Below are 17,696 nucleotides of genomic sequence, written 5' to 3' on the forward strand. Positions count from 1 at the left end.
AGATTTGAATTAACACACCCCACCACCACCATTAATACAGCAAATACCTTTATCTGGGATGTAGTTGCCTAAATATAATGAGGATGGGTGGTCCCTATATTCTATTTTTAGAAGAGTTTCCTCAATACACATCTAGCTTTCATGCCAACTATAAATCATGGTGTTAGCAATTTGTGTGAATCTTGAAGTGTGGCAGAAAACACAGTTTAACGTGTCTTTAGACTGCAGTAATGGACAAATATACATTGAACTGTTTATTTTTCAATTTTTCCTTCTGTCTCACTACCACTTTGCTCCACTCACCGGATGTGCTTTATACATGGTTTGTGTCATAGGAAATTCTTCAAAAGTCTTTATTCTGGATGGACACCTTATCTGATTCCCACCAGTTAAACAGCCAGGGAAAGACACACAGTTATAATATCTGGGAAAGGACATAAAGTAAAGGGTGAATCAGAAAAGATACTGGTGGAACATACACATTAAATAAGGAAATCTTCACTTTGTGCTCTTCTGGTCAGCAATACTGAGTCAGTTAAAACATAAAATTCTGCAGAAAAAACCTAGCATAGTCTGAATGTGTTATTACCCTTTCCCCTTGCTCCTCAAGAAGTATGTTTAAGGCCTAAGTAGACATTGCACACAGATTTATGTAGCTTCAGGAAAGGAAAAGTAGCCTGGGAGAAGCCACTTTTCCCAGTCCTCAAGGATGAAAAGCTGGTTGAGGGCTGGTTTTGAACAGGAATATGGATGGCAGGGAAATTTTAAGAATCCCCCTCCCCCTGCCATTCTTCCACTGCTACACATAGATTGCATAGAGTGCCTGGTTTATCCCTTAGAATAACCTTGTGATTATCACAGCAGTGATTTGAATGTAGCAACATGAAGCAGGATTCACCAGCTGTGACTGGGGATGTTGATGCTTTGGGTGGAAATGACATGTCTCTCTTCCTATGCCACCCCCATAGCTACTGTCACTTTGCATCTCCAAGATGAAGACAAATATTGTGCATCAATGGCCTTCCATTTTTTAGTGCTTGGGGTACCCAGCTTTTCCAGTCTAGCAAAAAATCTTTATTGTCCCACATGTATATTATCTGGACATGTATAGAGCAAATCTTGCTGTTTTATTATCAAGCAACAGATAAACTGTATTTTGGGGAGGGCAGGGGTCCAAGTCAAATGCGTAACATCCATGAGAAGTAGTTATGGCTGAAAATATTGTTCGTAGCCTAATGATATAAAAATGTTTGATGTGAGATAATACTGCCTTTCTAAAAGCCTTTGTTCTAAGTTTGGCCATCCCTCAGCTTGACTCTTTCAGGATTCAGCAGGGACTTACCTTGCTGCTATATTGTGACAGTGCATCCTCAAGTCAAATTCCTCTTCATCAGAATTCTGCTGGATGGAGGAAGCTACCTGGGAGAAGCCATCATCTTCAGAACTCTGAGAGTCATTAAGTGGGATATAATCCTTCCCTTCCTAATGGGAATTTAAATAAGTAGTTATGTGCCAGGAAAATTGAAGAATTTGCCAGAAGCAGCAACAATGAGAGTGAATAAACGGTAGTTCTACCCCTGCTCCCATTTTCTCCTCCAGGAAAAAAGAGGATAGCCGTTAATGGCTGTGCAGACACATACTTCTGAGGAATAATGGGTAGATGAATTTCATAAGGAAAGCAAATAGATCAAACTGTTTTATACAATGCTTTCATCTCCCAATATCCTGACTTGCAAATAAAAGGTAAGGAACACCCACTTCTGTCATCCAACCCATTTAACTATTTGCTGGTGGCATCAACTCCACAGTCCAATTGTACCAAATGTCCTGGGGTACAAGATAAGTAAGGATGTATATTTCTGAAACAATATCTGGTTTTAAGCTTTCCTCCAAGCACTATTAGAAAGGCACTAAGGTAAAAGAGGGCAGCATGTGTGTTGGAAAACCTCTGAAGAGAGAGAGAGAGAGAGAGAGAAGGAAAGAGATTTGATGCTAGTCTTCTAAGCTTAATCACATTCAACTGTCAAAGTTGGGCTGCCAGACAAAAAGGCTCCCCATCTCCACTGTATCTAAATGTTTACTCAGCAGCTCACCAAAGAAATAACTCCTTGCACATAGCTGGCTTTTGCAGCTGGTTTCTGAGCTATGATTACAAATGAGAACTTACATGCTGGACATTCTCCTGAAGAAGGTTCCCCAGGATCTCCACCAAGTCTGAGAATGTTGGTCTTTCCTTGGGATCACCATACCAACAGCTTAGCATTATACGGTAACTGCAGAGAAAAACAGAACAAGCCTTTGCATAAAGCTGATCAATCTCTTCATCCTATAACTGTCAATCAAATACAAAGCTAGAATTTGGAAACTGCTGCAAAGGGAAAGCCTCTCCTTAAGGTAAATGCTGGACTTGAGCACCAGCAGTGTTACTACAGAAGCAAATGAAACAGTTTAAATGGCTATATCATGTTGAGCCTTCAGCACACTAGCCAAAGCAGAGGAAGAAAATAGGCTTCAGATCTTGGGAACTTCTATGGATCTATATTTTGTTGACTACAGTATTATTATTTTTTGCTGCTGGCCATGTTTTCAAGTGCTCTGACTCACATTTCTGCAGTGGCATATTCTGGAGCTCTCATCCTGGTGCCATCTTTCAGTCTCTGGCAAAATTCTTCATTGATCTGGACTCCAGGGTATGGGGAGGCACCTGAAGAAGATAATCCACAGTTTGTCAGGCAGGGGCATGAAGGAAAGATGAAAGAGAACTTGCATCTGCAAAAATGCCCCATCTGTACTTTTACACTGTGAGAGAACTCACAGAGATATCCCTATTTTTCTTATATTGTGTGAGTGCTCCTCTGTCTCACCTGTTATTTTACACTCACTTTAAGGAATCTGAAGTAGCCTACTTAGACAGGGCCAATGCTACAAGTACTGGAATCAAAATGTTGCTCAAGAACTAGTCAGTATTGGTTTAGGCCTTTATCTATGCACAAAAAGGAAAGGCTAACTTTCTGTAAAGAAATTCTATAGAATTGAAACCTAGTTGATAAATTTGAGACAGGAGGTTTCTGGGATATGCATTCGGGGTGCTAAGATCCAAAAGTAGGCTTTGTAATGCATGAAGCAGGTGTGCTGCAGGTTACATGTAGCAAAGTGTTGCATCTACCTGCTCAACGGGACTTCCTCTCTTTTCCCTCTCTCCACCTCCCCCCAAGCTCCCTCCCAATTTCCTCTGGATGGTTAGAGGAACCCCCCAGAACAGATCTGGGTAGGTTGGGGTTCATGCGGAGAGAAAGAGTCCTATTGCTTAGGTAGACGTCCTTGCACAAGCATGACAACCCAAAACAATTAGCAGAATAGATGCAACTGGAGTGGTAAGGTAGGTAAAATAAGGAGACTTAGGGGGCCCTTCCAGCAACCTACCTTCAAAGTCACATGCTTGTAAAAGTATGGGTGGCCCAGGGGAGAGTTCAACTATTCATCAGTGCTCACCTAGTGAGAAGATCTCCCATAGGAGGACTCCAAATGACCAGACATCACTCTGGGTGGTGTAGACTTTGTCAAAGATGCTTTCTGGAGCCATCCACTTTAGTGGGAGACGAGCCTATGGAAGAGAATTAAATGTGAATGGCTATTACAGCTCAGAAAAAGGTTAATAGCAACTAAATAAGAAAACCCACAGAAAAATCTCTGAACATCTTATAGTGGCTCATGCAGACAGGCACCAAATTAAGTGAATATCTATTTAGGTGCAGATTAGGAAGATGTAGTTTGATATTATCTACCTAGATCAGAGGTGGTTAATCTGTGGCCATCCAGATGTTGCTGGCCATCAGCCCCAGGCCAATAGTCAGGAATCATGGGAGTTACAATCCTTAGTTGCTTGGGCTTCATTCACTCACTAACTTAATGAGGTTATGAATACTTCCACAACAGATGGAAAGCTGATATTTTGCACACATTTCAAAATACTGTATACAAAGTGTAGCAATAAATAATTGTGAGCTAATGCAGTTATAGGGACCTAGGCTTTAATTCAGTTGAGGATGCACAGCTAAATAGAAAACATATGAACATCTTTCAGGTGAGGGAAGCATGATGTTTATTGCAGATGACAGGTGAAATCAAGTAGCCCTACACTACAGATGGCAAGGCTAAGTGCTACCCTCTATACTGTCTGTCTCTTACACGGAACAAAATGCATATTTTGTGCCAAGGAAGTGCATTAGACAAAGCCTCTTAACCATTTTATTTCTCTACTCCATTCCTCTTCGTATCAACTATAAGAACAGACGATAAACATCCTCTCTGTATTTCAGTGAGAACTGGTCATAAGCAAACATATACTGAAGGCACTGACTGACTATAAACTTTTAAAGCCAATTCCAGTTCCCCATATCCATGAGCCACAACTCACGCTGCCCTTCCTGACATAGTCAGGATCCTTATAGATGTCCCGAGCCAGACCAAAGTCACAGATCTTCACCACATTGTTTTCTGATAGCAAGATGTTGCGCGCTGCCAAGTCTCTATGGATGCACTAAAGGAAAAGGAAAAAAGGGGAGACATCATCAGAAATATAGATTCCAGTGTGGAAATGGTGGGGTATCAGAAACTATGAACAAGTATAGAAGTTTCATTCAGGCCTTTTCTCTCAAAGTAAGTCAAAAGCAGATCATTGATCCTATGAAGATATTCTAGTAATCCCTGTGTTCAGGACAAGTAATAGCTCCTTTGGGGAGTGCTTACAAGCCACCCAGTGTGAGCAGGCAGGGCTTGAAAGCAACAGCCCTCTATTGGAATACAATCACACAATGGCAGCATGGATCAATTTTCCAGTCAGCCATGCCCTTATCCAGGATACTCCATTCCACCCCCTTCATTTTCTGTTCCTCTACCCCAACAATCTGTCTGCATCCTGTTGTCTCCACTGACCATGCTCAGTCTTCATTGGACTGTTTTGGGATCCACCCCTCCCTTTATGGATTTTTTCAAATGATTTTTTTGTACTTCTGCAAACCTTGTGACTGTCCAAGCATGCCACTACCTCCCCCTTGTTTGTGGATGGTGCAGTTTTTACTACACACTCAGAGAACAAGATCACAATTAGCATACAGGGTAAAGGTAAAGGTAAAGGGCCACTGACCATTAGGTCCAGACTGACTCTGGGGTTGCAGCGCTCATCTCGCTTTATTGGCCGAGGGAGCCGGTGTACAGCTTCTGGGTCATGTGGCTAGCATGACTATGCTGCTTCTGGCGAACCAGAACAGCGCACGGAAATGCCATTTACCTTCCCGCCGGAATGGTACCTATTTATCTACTTGCACTTTGATGTGCTTTTGAATTGCTAGGTGGGCAGGAGCTGGGACCGAACAATGGGAGCTTACCCCATCATGGGGATTCAAACCGCTGACCTTCTGATTGGCAAGCCCTAGGCTCTGTGGTTTAACCCACAGCGCCACCCGCGTCTCTTAGCATATGGGGTAAGGGTAAAGGTACCCCTGCCCGAACGGGCCAGTCTTGACAGACTCTGGGGTTTGTGCGCCCATCTCACTCAAGAGGCCGGGGGCCAGCGCTGTCCGGAGACACTTCCGGGTCACGTGGCCAGCGTGACAAAGCTGCATCTGGCGAGCCAGCACAGCACACGGAACGCCGTTTACCTTCCCGCTGGTAAGCGGTACCTATTTATCTACTTGCACCCGGGGGTGCTTTCGAACTGCTAGGTTGGCAGGCGCTGGGACCGAGCAGCGGGAGCGCACCCCGCCGTGGGGATTCGAACCGCCGACCTTTCGATCGGCAAGCCCTAGGCGCTGAGGCTTTTACCCACAGCGCCACCCGTGTCCCTAGCATATGGGGTACTGTCTCTCAAATTGGATGTACTAAATATCATCCACCATGTCTTTAAAAACATGGTTAGATTGCTCCTTCTTGAATGTGTATAAAGTGTGTACATGGCCATCGGCACACCTTGTGGCAGCACAAATTATGCAGTTTGTGAAGTGGTACCGTCTTTTACTTATCCTGAATCTACTGTCAGTCCACTTCACTGGATGACTCAAAGTTCTAGTACAAGAGAAGGAGAAATGCTTCTCTCTGCCCATTTTCTTCACACCACACATTGTTTTATAAATCTCTTATTATATCCCCTCTGTTAAGATTGTAGACAAAACAACAACAACAACAACAACAACAAAACCAACCAACCAACCAACCAAAGGGGGGGGGTGAGTCAGGGTAAGTATGTGGAGTGCTTACCTTTCTGGAAGCTAAAAACTCCATACCACGTGCCACCTGAAAACTGTAGCAGATCAGATCTTCCATTGTCAGAGGGCTCTGCCACAAATCATCCACTGTACAAATGTGCAAGAAAGGAAGTTACATTCTGAAGGTTTGTGGCAGTCAAAAAGACAACTATCTCCAGGTCAGCCAGCTTTTGCCTAAAATGATTTTCTTCAGAGTGTCCTAGAGAAATCTTAGACTTGCTGGCTAAGTAGGGACAGATAACTGGGAACAGTGATAGCAATCAAAGACAAAGCTATACATGGTTAAGTACAAGCTTAACAGAACTTAAGCCTGTGTAGCTGTATGCCTAATATTAAAAATGATTATCATTAACCATTTGTGTTGCTGAAAGCACAGCCTGACTTTATACAATTGATGAGGACTCTGCACTAGGGATATTGTCTCCGCATAAATGGAAAGGTGGTACTGAAACCTACAGAGATATTCATTATGAGAGACACTTCAAGCAGATGTGAGGCCTATAGCTGAGAATAAAGACAGGGCTTAGTATCTTCCTGACCAAACTGCGGGAGGCAGTGGAAGACAGGAGTGCCTGGTGTGCTCTGGTCCATGGGGTCACGAAGAGTCAGACACGACTAAATGACTAAACAACAACAACAACATCTTCCTGATGAAGAAAACTGTATTTCAGTGCCAGACAGATAGGAAAACTGCCTGCCTCCAGGAAAATCATTTTACTTGGCTGAGGTACTGCCTGATTAAGACATTGCAGATTGCTGACTTTTGTAGATTTATAAACTTGCCATTTGACTAGGGGCTAATCATCTTTAGGTAGTTCTGTAGATTATTATGGAAAGTTATATATATTCATGGGGTAAGAACAGTGGTTTACTGTACTAGGAAAGCCTAGGAATCATTCTCTTTAGAAGGGATTCCTTTGCTCCTACAAAATCTTTGGGAGACTAACAGAGAAACAGGAAAGGTCTGAGAATTGGATCTATATTTACTAATCAACATTAAGCACATGCATTTTGTATGACTGTGATTGAATTTGTTGCTGTCCTCATGCAGTACTTAGAACAATTACTATTTATGTTTGTGCAGTTGTAAAGCTGTATAAACCTCTTTAATTTTTACAAATATTGTTAGTATTCAATGTTTTTAATGCCCTCAAAATTTCTATACAAGGCACACATTTAAGTTGCACATGATATATGGTCATCTGACTGCCTGGTGAAGGGAGCATAAGGCCTCCAAGGGAAGCTCCAGGGCCCTCCATGGCTTTGTTCCATACTCTCTAACCTAGATTTTTATGGTCAAGGAACAGAGTGGAATCTTACCCTTTGCACCTCTCAATAAACTCAGTGTAGGCTGCTGTGCAGGCTGTACTCCTTTGCACTTGTTACACAGACTAGGGTCGCTAAGGACCAATGCCCCCAGCTTCCTCTTCAGTGCATTCTTTTGGGTTCCTCAAGTTCTTCCCACCTTGCACGTGAGCTGTGATGAATACCCATAAAGTCTGGCTCCCTCCCTTTCCATCTGCTTCCAGGTCTCTAAAAGGGAACATTATCCACTCTGCCACTGGCCCAACCCTCATGTGCGCTTAAAGAAATCCTGCACACTTTCTTTCAAGTTCCCTAAATTCCTTGCTCCCCTCCGCCCATGAAGATTCAGTGAGTTCTTTACCTTCTTGTATGAGAGGTGGCGGCGGTGCTGCCTGGCTCTTGTTCATCAGAAGTCTATTAAGAATTGCACTGTCAGTGGTACCAGACCGACTCCTTCTGTCTGCTCTGACAGCTTCCACGATAGAACGAACTTGGACGCGTAGTCGGGGAGATTTTTCCTAGGAAGCACACCCCATCACAAGGATTACCATGAGGCAGACTGTGGGCTTATCCACACCTCCCCTTGTCCCACTGCTTTCCCCTAGGGAAAACCGCTTTTTAGTGCTCAATCTGAGCAAACAGCGATTTGGGTTTCCCTCAGATTGCCATTTGTTCCGATCTATCGCTAAACACTGGGTTTTCCTTTGGAAGGGAGCGGGACCAGGGGAAAACTGCTTGAATCTGTACTTTTTAGGCATGGCACAAGTGGAAGTGTGGAAAAGTCTTCATGCTTATGCTGCAGTGATTTAATCTCAGCTCAGGTTAAGCAGCCCAGAAGCTCTATCCTCCACTTAGGAGCGACTGACTAGAAGCGGAGAAGCAGACCCAGGTGTCAGAAGGCTCATTTGTTACTGAGCTGTAAAGTATTATGGTGAACATCAGGAGAGCCCTGAACAAATGTCCATCTATTCCAGCAGCCTACCAGATGCCCCTGGGAAGGCTGCAAAAACAGGGCATGTGAGCAGCATCCTTCTACGACTGTTGTTCTCCTGCAACTGACATTTGGAGGTATGCTGCCTATGGGCCTCCTGGCAGGGGAAAGTGTGAAGCAGAAAGAGCAGAGCAGGTGAAGGAGGATGCTGGATCCTGGTTTGTCCGGTCGCTCTTAACACCACAACCCCCTTCATCTCCTTTCTCCAGCGCAGGCCCCTAGACTGAATGTGGGCCTAGCGAGGAAAAACATGATTGGGGGACACAGTAAAGGAGGCAAAACCTGTGGGTAAGGGCAGGGGAAGCAGCAGCAGTTTTCCAGCTCCTCCTCCTCTACTCTAGATTGTTTCTGCCACTTTACAGTTGTACATCAGAACTATGTCCAAACATCACATCTAGCTGGCACCTCAGCCTTTTTATTTACACACCAAGCCATAGTGTTCAGAGGGACTGAAACATGCTTAAGCAAGTGATTTTTCTTCAGTGATATGATGATGATGATGTTCAGCCTATCCTATGAAAACAGAGTTATAATTATTGCCAAGATAATGTCAGTCACATACCCTATAAGGACTGAACCCTTCCCGTTTGGTCCGCAGATAATTGGAGAGGTTTCCATATTTACAGAATTCAACAATAACCATGAGGGGACCTGCAGTAGAGAAGTCAAGAAGAAAGTGTGTTTCTTTCAGGCAGGCTTATGCGTAAGAAATTTGGATTGCTTTGTCTTTCACACCATACTATCCACATGGTATATACCCTGTGCTTCTAGCTGCGTTTCGCTCTAGACAAGCTTATGAAGGCCACAGGGAGTGGTGGGTGGGGCCAGGAGCAAAAGTGGGTGGAGCAACAAATGTTAATTTATTGACACACGCCCCATCAGGGTGAGCAAGAAGCATGATCAGAATTCAAATATACATTATAGCCTGGTAAAAGCATTCAAGGAGGAGGCAGAGCAGGGGCAATGTGGCGTCAAGAGTGTCTCAAGGGACAGACAGAGAGGCCTGAAGGGCCATATTTGACCTCTGTGCCTGAGGTTCCCTATCCTGCTGTACAGGGACAATGTGGGATGGCTCTCGTACCATTTTTATTTTACATGCAAGGTGATCAAGACAGTGGCAGCAGTTGAGGCCTGGGGAAGCACTAGGAAGACCAAGGGTGGGAGGTCATCACCCCACACATCTAGCTAATGTCAGCGAGGCATAAAAGTTGACTGCATTACTATCCAGCAGCACAGTCCGGAACGGATATCCCACCCACCCTCTCTGTATTTTGTGGCTTTGCCCAATGGGAAAAGGGCAGCGCATGTACAGGACCCTGCTGTTGAATTTCTCAGTCGTTGTATTCATGAGCAGGAAGGAATTTTCCTGCAGATGTATCGGGCCAGTTTGGGTTTTTTTTGCCTTCCTCATAGCAATTATCACTTTTGTGAAAAAAGGCATTGGGTTGGCTCCTTAGACAAAAGCTTGGGCTGGGTAGGTTTTCCACCCCCCAAATATCAGGCTAAACTCAAGGCAATCTGGTAAAGGAGGTAGGGTTCTGTCCAAAAACCTGGACCACAGAACATCCTGAATGGCATCCTGGTGGGATTTCCTTGTTAGATTTGCATCAGTGGAGGCTATCCTCTCACCTTGTACGACTCTGATGGCAATATCAGTCGGTAGTTGGGTTAGCTGATTCAGGATCCATGCCCAATGCCTGTGCCAATAGAGTTGTGGCTATTTCTATCCCAAGCTGGTGCCATGTCTTTCTAACCACATTCACACTGTTAATCCCCTCCTCCCCGGCTTTGGCTGCAATATTTACCGTTAGGTTTGGTGCAGGCACCCAGCAGGTTAACCACATTCAGATGGTTTCCAATATGGATGAGGATCTTCAGCTCTGACATAAGCGCTTTGTGTTCACTTGCAGTAGCTCCCTCTGAAAACAATGTTAAAATTATCCCTTAATTGCCACTTCTAGCATTCTAGATAGCACATATCTGTCACCCAAAACCATTCCTGAGATAGATAGATGATAAATAGATAGATAGATGATAGATGATAGATGATAGATGATAGATATAGATGATAGATATAGATAGATGATAGCTAGATAGCTAGATATAGCTTGCTTTAAGAAATTGTTTGCAAATGTTATTTTGCAAAGCTTGATATGATTCATCCAAAACAAAATATTAATTTCTTCATTCAGCATCCCATCTTCTAAGAGAGAGGAGAGGAAAGCGTAGTCTTTGCAACTACATAGCATGGACAACTTCTCTTGACAGTAAATTCTTTTTTGTTTGTTGACACCAGTGCAGCAGAGGCTTTGTTATTCAAACATCTGCCTCTTTCAGCTCAGTACATTGGGAGTAAATGTACTCACACTAAACTCAATGGGACTTGCTTCTAAGAAAAGACGTAGAGGCTTGAACTTTAAGAATGCCATACAATGCAGCCACCATCATACATTCACTGGGCCTGTACAGCAGTGCCAGTACATTAAAATGTGTCATGCTCTGCTATTATATAAGTGAAACTTAAGAAAGCTTAAGAAAAATAATTATAAATATGGGATGGAATTCAGTGTAGTACTAAATTCTACTCATGCAGCCAGACTTCCCACCCCCACCCCCATGTCCCCTAAGCCAAGTGTGGATGTCCACAAGCCCTGGAGATGGAACAGGAACATTGGGTGGCCTTTGCAGAAATCCCTACCTGAATTGCTCTTGGCCATTTGAAATTATGACTACAAACATTTATGGAAAGCTCTAATTTCAAGGGATTTGGATTCTTTTTGGTTCTGATTGTAACAGATGGAACCACAGCTTAATGCCTGACTGCAGCACTGTGGTTAATTCTGACAGCGCAAGGTATACCAAGAGGTTTCCCTGAACAGCTGCTATATGAAGGTTCCTACCTGGAGAATCTATGCAACGCTATTCTTGTCTACTGAGATAACTATTCTATTGTTGTTCCATTAAAGTATGTCACTTACATCTGTTTCCTCCTTGTTATCATCTACATTATCTCAGCTGAACTTTTTCTCTCCTGTAATCAATCTTTGGGCACTGTAACATTTTGTTCTGAGACTCATTGGCTCCCTGGGAGAACAGAGATGACAGTTTACCTAGTGGTAACTTACCATGGTATTGAGTACCCATCTGATAATCCAATAACAAAATGGTTTTTACCAATATAAACAGCTGGCTCACCAACTGGTTCCATGCACGCTATAGTAAGTTATCACTTGGGTCATCTATATTCACGGGTTATGGAGAATCCTCTCTGCCCTCATTTTATTGGATCTGATGTTGATCTGACTTTTAGAGCCTCTGTAGGTCAGCTCTGTTTGAAGAAGGCCACCTTCCCCTTACTCCCTGCCCAGCTGTATTGGGAGGAATGGGACACTGTTTAGCAGTTACTGACTGACAAACAGTCAAAGGCTAAGAAACTGAAGATTCAGAAAAGGCTATAGCTAATTACTTCTACAGAGGAAGATCAGCTTAGTGGATCCTGCTGGCAGAAGCACATATTGGGGGTTAGGGTTGGGAGATGATGAGGGATTTGCTTAAATCATGGAGAAATGGACTTCCAGAAAGAAAAAAAATAACCAAGTGAATGTTTCTAGTAATACTTTGATGTCATTTACCACGCCTACCTTTGAGCATTTTTACTGCCACTGTCTCACAGCTGTTACTCTTATTAATTCCAAATGCAGAGGCTTCCATCACTTTCCCAAAGGCTCCATGGCCCAGGACTTTACCTGAAAAAAGAAAGTTTTTTTTTTTTGGGGGGGGGGGAGAGAAGAGAGACAGCGTTTAAAAAAAAAATGGCCAGGGTGCAGTTAGATGAACTCATTTCATGTAATGACTGTAACAGTCATTGAATGGGATCAAAACAAAACAGGAAACTGGGACAAAAAAGAAGAAAAGGTGTGAAAAAAGGAAGAGGAAAGAATGGCATTTTCACCATCTCCAGGTGTCTGTATTTTTAGAGAGAGGGGAGGAAGTGAGACAGACGCAGAGTCAACAAAGCAGAGGAAGGAAACAGATAGCTGAAAATGAGGTGTCGTTTTTGTTGCTGTTGACCAGAGCGCATGGGAAAGGTGAGGCTATACTGCATAGGTATGAGAACTTCATAATCGTTCCATCAATGCCTGCATTTCTGGCAGCCCTACAGAGGCTGGGTGCATGGGCTGTTCTAGAATGTGCTGCATTCTGAGACTGAATAGACAATGGCTTCTTTAGTTATTTTGTGGTGCAAACCAACTTTCATAAATGGCACTTGGATTTGTAATGGCAAGCTGGAAAGGGGGGGGGGGGAGAACTAAACATATTCTTCACTTAGCAGCAAACAACATGCTGAACCTTACTGAGTCGAAGTCGCTCCCGAGGGAATTCCCATTTGCTGGAATCGTAGGGCAGGTATTCACATTGCTCATCTAAGGGAACTTCACCTGGGTCCATGATAATAGAAAGGTAGCCCGTCTTGATATCTGCATGAGCAGGCTGCGGGGAGGGAGAGATGCTGGTAAATCTGTTGTTTTGCAACGGGCCCCTATTACTGTGCAATTTTCCTCGTGTCTTGAACCTATACATTGGGCTTTGCTTGACAAAGCAAAAGGGGGAAGTAGATGGTCTGACATTTCAACATCCATGTCTCAGTCCCCCCATCCCAGTTGAAAGAAAACTGTTACTATTAGCTCAGGATATATTGCAATTTTATCCATTTCCCTCTAAATCATTTCCTTCACAAGAAATTGTACACAACAAGGGTTCATCCTTCAGCTAAACTAACCAGACTGTTGAAACAAAGGAAACTAACTCTACAATTCTATGATTCTATGAGTCTGCAGTTATTTAAATAAAGGAGAGCCCTAATTTATTTTTTACATTTATATACCACCTTTCCTTGGTTACCCTCCCATGGCAATGCAATCTGTATTCAGCGGTGGTTACCAAGGTGATTTCTCATTCTGTTGGAAACCAGATACTTCTCTACCTTAGGTGAATGGGGCAAACTGCAAACATAAGGCAGTGGGAATGTAGAGAAGGGAGACAAAGCCATCCTATGGCAGGGACGGGGAACCTTTTTTATCCCAAGGGCCACATTCCCTTCTGGGCAACATTTCAAGGGCCACATGCTAGTAGTGGGTGGATTTTGACCTTTGTGTAATAGGCTAGTTTCTACATAAACTTGTACAGCTCTCTCTCTTGTCCGTTAAGGCTAGCAAAAGGCACTATCAGAGTTCAAGGACACTTTCCAGCCAAGCAAAACCACTTGAAGCATGAAGACTGGCCAGTGAGGAGGTGTAGAGGGCAAGAAAGAGAGTCATTGAAGGCCACGTTTGGGCCCCAGGCCTGAGGTTCTATGGGATCATCTCTTGCTCGTGATTCTGTTTGCCGTTCACCAAATCAGGCTCTGTTGGAAGGATCACAGGAGACTTACTCGCTTGATGTTGCAGAAGATGAGGATTAAGAGAATCCAAAAGAAGATGGCAATGACACCTGTCCCAATTAAGATCACAATCTCCACATTGGTCCTGTCATCCGACCCTACAGGTCAGAAAGAACCGCATAAGAATTAGCAAGAGAATAAAGTTTGAAAGGCACATGACAAAACCAAGGGCATTTTCAAGGGACAGCAGAGGAAAAATTGTTGAGAATATTCTAGATTTCCTTCCAGTTGGGATAAATATAGGAGAATATGATTTCTTTTTAAGAGTTTGGGTTAAGGAAGATGAATCTTGTACTGTTGTCTCGGCATGGCCTTTATTCTGATGGGATCCATCTTTCTTTCTTTTGCTTTCTTTTCAAATAACATTTCCCTCTACAGGCTTAGGGGGTTGAAGTTAGTAAGAGTACCTTCTACAGAGACACTGGCGGAGGAATTCACACAACCCTTGGCATTGCAGACACTGCACAGGTAAAGGCCAGCATCCTCTTCTCTCACCCTCTGGATACTCAGCCTCTGATTGGAATCTGCCAGGTCAATTCCTGAAACAGGCAGAAGGGGAAGGGCTTTCAGGTGTGAACTAGTGGTGTCTAGGGAGGGCTGGGATCCTCAGGCCTTTGGCCTAGTTCAAAGCGGAAACCTGGACTAAAATTAGTGTATGGAAATAAAACTGGGACCAGTCCTTTTCACCACTGCTCGCCACATGCTGTTGTAATCAGCACTTGGTCACTTTCATATGCCTCATCCGCCAGCAATGAAGTAATATTTGTGAAAGAGTAGCCCCCAGATGCAGTACGTAGTTTTCACAAAATGCAGTGCGGCAGTACGGAGATATAAACAAATCACAGGTTGTGGCTTCATAATTCACAGTTCTGCAACTCTTAATTTTTGCAGCTCCTACAATTCCCAATTTTCTTTTGGAATTTATTTTAGCCCACCTCATTATGGATAAAAGTCAGAAACTAGTTAGATAGCTCCTGAAGGCTATACAAATAAAAGAAGCTTGTGGAGGTTTTCAGTGGTCAAAGAGTATAACATGACACACATTAATGGTAAAGTAACAAACCATAGAACAATTTGTTTTCTCCATGATCTTTATGGCATAAATCGTCTCTAAGAAAGATTTTAAAATTGATTGGTTTGCCACTGCAGGTCAGTAGAATGAAACTGGAGTCCAAATGCACCATTTACTTTGGTGAATGGGAACTGCCCATGTAGTCAAATATTTTCCTGTAGCTTTTAAGCACACAACTGATGAGGTAAGCTGTTTAATCTTATCCTGCCCCATAGTTATCAGAATTTCAGTAGCAAAAACAGAAGTGACTGCTCAAGCATTGCCTGTGGTTCCTTTACATGCATGCAAGTAGTTCCTTGGGATTGCTGCCCATATTTCCCAAGGGATGGGTTGAAGGTACATGAGGCCACATGGCGCTGAAGCTAAGCAGGTCTGGGTATGGTCAGTACCTGGATGTGTGACAACAAGGATTCCACATGTATGGTGCCTGGGGTTCCACAACGGAAGAAAGGTAGGATATAAATGTAATTCATATAAATGTAATTCAATTTAAGTTTAAAATGAAGATGCAAGTAATTATTTTGTGGGGAAGAGGAGGCTTAAATCAAACTGCAGGAATAACATCTGTGTTGCCTGCTTGTTCTTCGGAAACATCTTCACAATCTTTACAGTAGCATAAACTTTTATAATTGCTCTGCTCCTGTGCATTAATTACAGCTATAACTGATAAGGCCTCTTGGTATAGGTTTGCAGATATATGTACACAGAGGAAGCAAAGCAAGAAGTATGGAAAGTCTTTATTAATTAATTACACCCTTGCTCTAGTAGGCTTGTGCAGGCACACATAAGTTGTTCTCCACTCTCATTTTATCATCAAAACAACCCTGTGAGGAAGGGTAAGATGAGAGAAAGCAACTGATCCAAAATCTTCCTAAGAGCTTGATAGCTGGGTGGGATTTCCTTGTACAAATCTAACACTCTGTTCACAACATCACACTGGCTACGCCAATGTACTTGTGTTGGTATGGCACCTGGAATGTTATTGAACTGGATGCACCAACACACCGTTGCCTGGGCATACAACCCAGCCTGAATTTGAATTTGAATATCCCAGCCCAGAGCCTTGCAAGGCTCCACTAGGAAGCAGGAAAATTCATGTGCTACTCATTCCCTCCCCCATGAATATCTTCAACCAGCCATACCTGAGACCTCTTCTACAAGCTTCTCATCCTTATACCAGCTGATGTTTGGAATGTGTGTGCCATCCACTTTACAGCGCATCTCTATGGAATCACTCACATTCACCAAGATGTTTGACAGGTTTTGCTTCAACCTGGGGACCTCTAGAGCTAAAAGAGGGACGTTATGGTAAATGAAGGTGATCAACCAAAAAAACAACAACAATTTGGCAGAACAGTAAAGAAGAAACACTCTATAGCAGGAGTGGGAAACATTTGGTCCTTCTGATATAGCTGGACTACAGCTGTGACAGGGGGCATTTTGTTAATCATGAAACAATATTTGAAATTTTAGTAAGAAGTTTAACAAGATTCCTGCTGTTGCCAGTATGAGACTCCTGGCGTGTTCAGGACCACTATGAACCTTATTATTGTAAAACTGGGTATTTTAAACCACGAGTCAGCCTCATAAAAATACAGAAATAATAAACCAGACATATGAATGGACATAATTTTATTTGGCATTGGAATTATTACTTTCGCCTAGTCTAAGTTTCTCCTTTTCTTGATGTTTCTCCAGCTATTAGGGCTAGCACCTACCCTTGTTATTTCTTTTGGTGCAAACTATGTTGTCTCAGGATTATAACAAGAATATATGGTCCAAAAAAGAAGTGCCTTCTGGATCAATCTGTGGCCCAAAGATTATAAATCTCAATCTAGGCTGCAGCCCTAGTGGCTGCAATTCCCTATAGCCTGTGCTACCACTGCTTTGTCATGGCCAAACATTCTCTTTTCCATACATCTTTCAGCATCATGAAGTCCTGCCAACTAACCTGACGAGTACTTTCAGAGTGGTCCTTACCATGCACAGAGATGTATCTTTTGTGGCAGTGCTTTTCGCTGTTCTCCCTGTTTTGCACTTCGCACACATAGTCCCCTTCGTCCTCTAGTGAGATACTTGGAATGGTGAGTGTCAAAGCAGCATAATTGGAGTTGGGTTTGAAATGCAGCTCTCCTTGCATCTTTGTCGCATAGTGGTGGACATTCTTGCAGTCCAAGACCAGCGGGTTGCCCTCTTCATCATGCAGCGTTGAAAGGTTGAGTCGGTACCACTGCAGGTTCTCATAGGTGTAATTGTCAGCATTGCAGCTTAGCCTCAGGTCTTGCCCCTCAATGGGCTCTTCTGATGGCTGCGATTCAATTTCAAACCCATTTGGGATGGCTGTCAGGAAAACAAGAGAAGGAAACAGATGTGTGATGGAATTGCAAAAGCTGAAATACCAGTCTCAGGCTATGCTTATGGAATTCTATTCTATGTGCTCAAGGCTGTATGGTTAAGGAATGGGAGAAACCACTTACTTGTATGTGCTTATTTAAATGCACAATGGTCGCTTCAAATATGCTGAATGAAAGGTTTGGCTTTGTCCACACACAGAGAAGAATGAAAAAAGCCACCAATGAATAAAGCTACAAGCCAAACACTGGTAAGAGGAAATCACTACTATTA

At 43.2% G+C, this 17,696-nt stretch overlaps 1 protein-coding gene and 1 long non-coding RNA gene across 4 annotated transcripts in view; one reads left to right on the forward strand and one right to left on the reverse strand.

Moving 5' to 3' along the window:
* FLT4 (fms related receptor tyrosine kinase 4) overlaps window positions 1-17,696 on the reverse strand; it is a 94,351-nt gene that overhangs the window by 5,682 nt on the left and 70,973 nt on the right. For all 3 annotated transcript variants that reach the window (XM_082211735.1, XM_082211733.1, XM_082211734.1), the window contains exons 13-28: window positions 17,052-17,411; window positions 16,214-16,360; window positions 14,407-14,538; window positions 13,991-14,097; window positions 12,915-13,050; window positions 12,201-12,305; window positions 10,365-10,478; window positions 9,122-9,210; window positions 7,930-8,086; window positions 6,256-6,350; window positions 4,418-4,540; window positions 3,493-3,604; window positions 2,605-2,704; window positions 2,168-2,273; window positions 1,343-1,482; window positions 304-424 (exon numbers count right to left, since the gene is read on the reverse strand). In XM_082211735.1, coding sequence (XP_082067861.1) covers window positions 304-424; window positions 1,343-1,482; window positions 2,168-2,273; window positions 2,605-2,704; window positions 3,493-3,604; window positions 4,418-4,540; window positions 6,256-6,350; window positions 7,930-8,086; window positions 9,122-9,210; window positions 10,365-10,478; window positions 12,201-12,305; window positions 12,915-13,050; window positions 13,991-14,097; window positions 14,407-14,538; window positions 16,214-16,360; window positions 17,052-17,411 — 2,144 coding nt within the window. The remainder of the gene's footprint in view (window positions 1-303; window positions 425-1,342; window positions 1,483-2,167; window positions 2,274-2,604; window positions 2,705-3,492; window positions 3,605-4,417; window positions 4,541-6,255; window positions 6,351-7,929; window positions 8,087-9,121; window positions 9,211-10,364; window positions 10,479-12,200; window positions 12,306-12,914; window positions 13,051-13,990; window positions 14,098-14,406; window positions 14,539-16,213; window positions 16,361-17,051; window positions 17,412-17,696) is intronic.
* LOC309526012 lies at window positions 1,489-12,141 on the forward strand. The gene is made up of 3 exons (XR_014216615.1): window positions 1,489-1,743; window positions 10,752-10,826; window positions 11,356-12,141. It is a non-coding gene; the product is annotated as an uncharacterized lncRNA (long non-coding RNA).

Source organism: Podarcis vaucheri (genome assembly GCF_965113315.1).
Source record: "Podarcis vaucheri genome assembly, chromosome: 2".
Taxonomy (NCBI): domain Eukaryota; kingdom Metazoa; phylum Chordata; class Lepidosauria; order Squamata; family Lacertidae; genus Podarcis; species Podarcis vaucheri.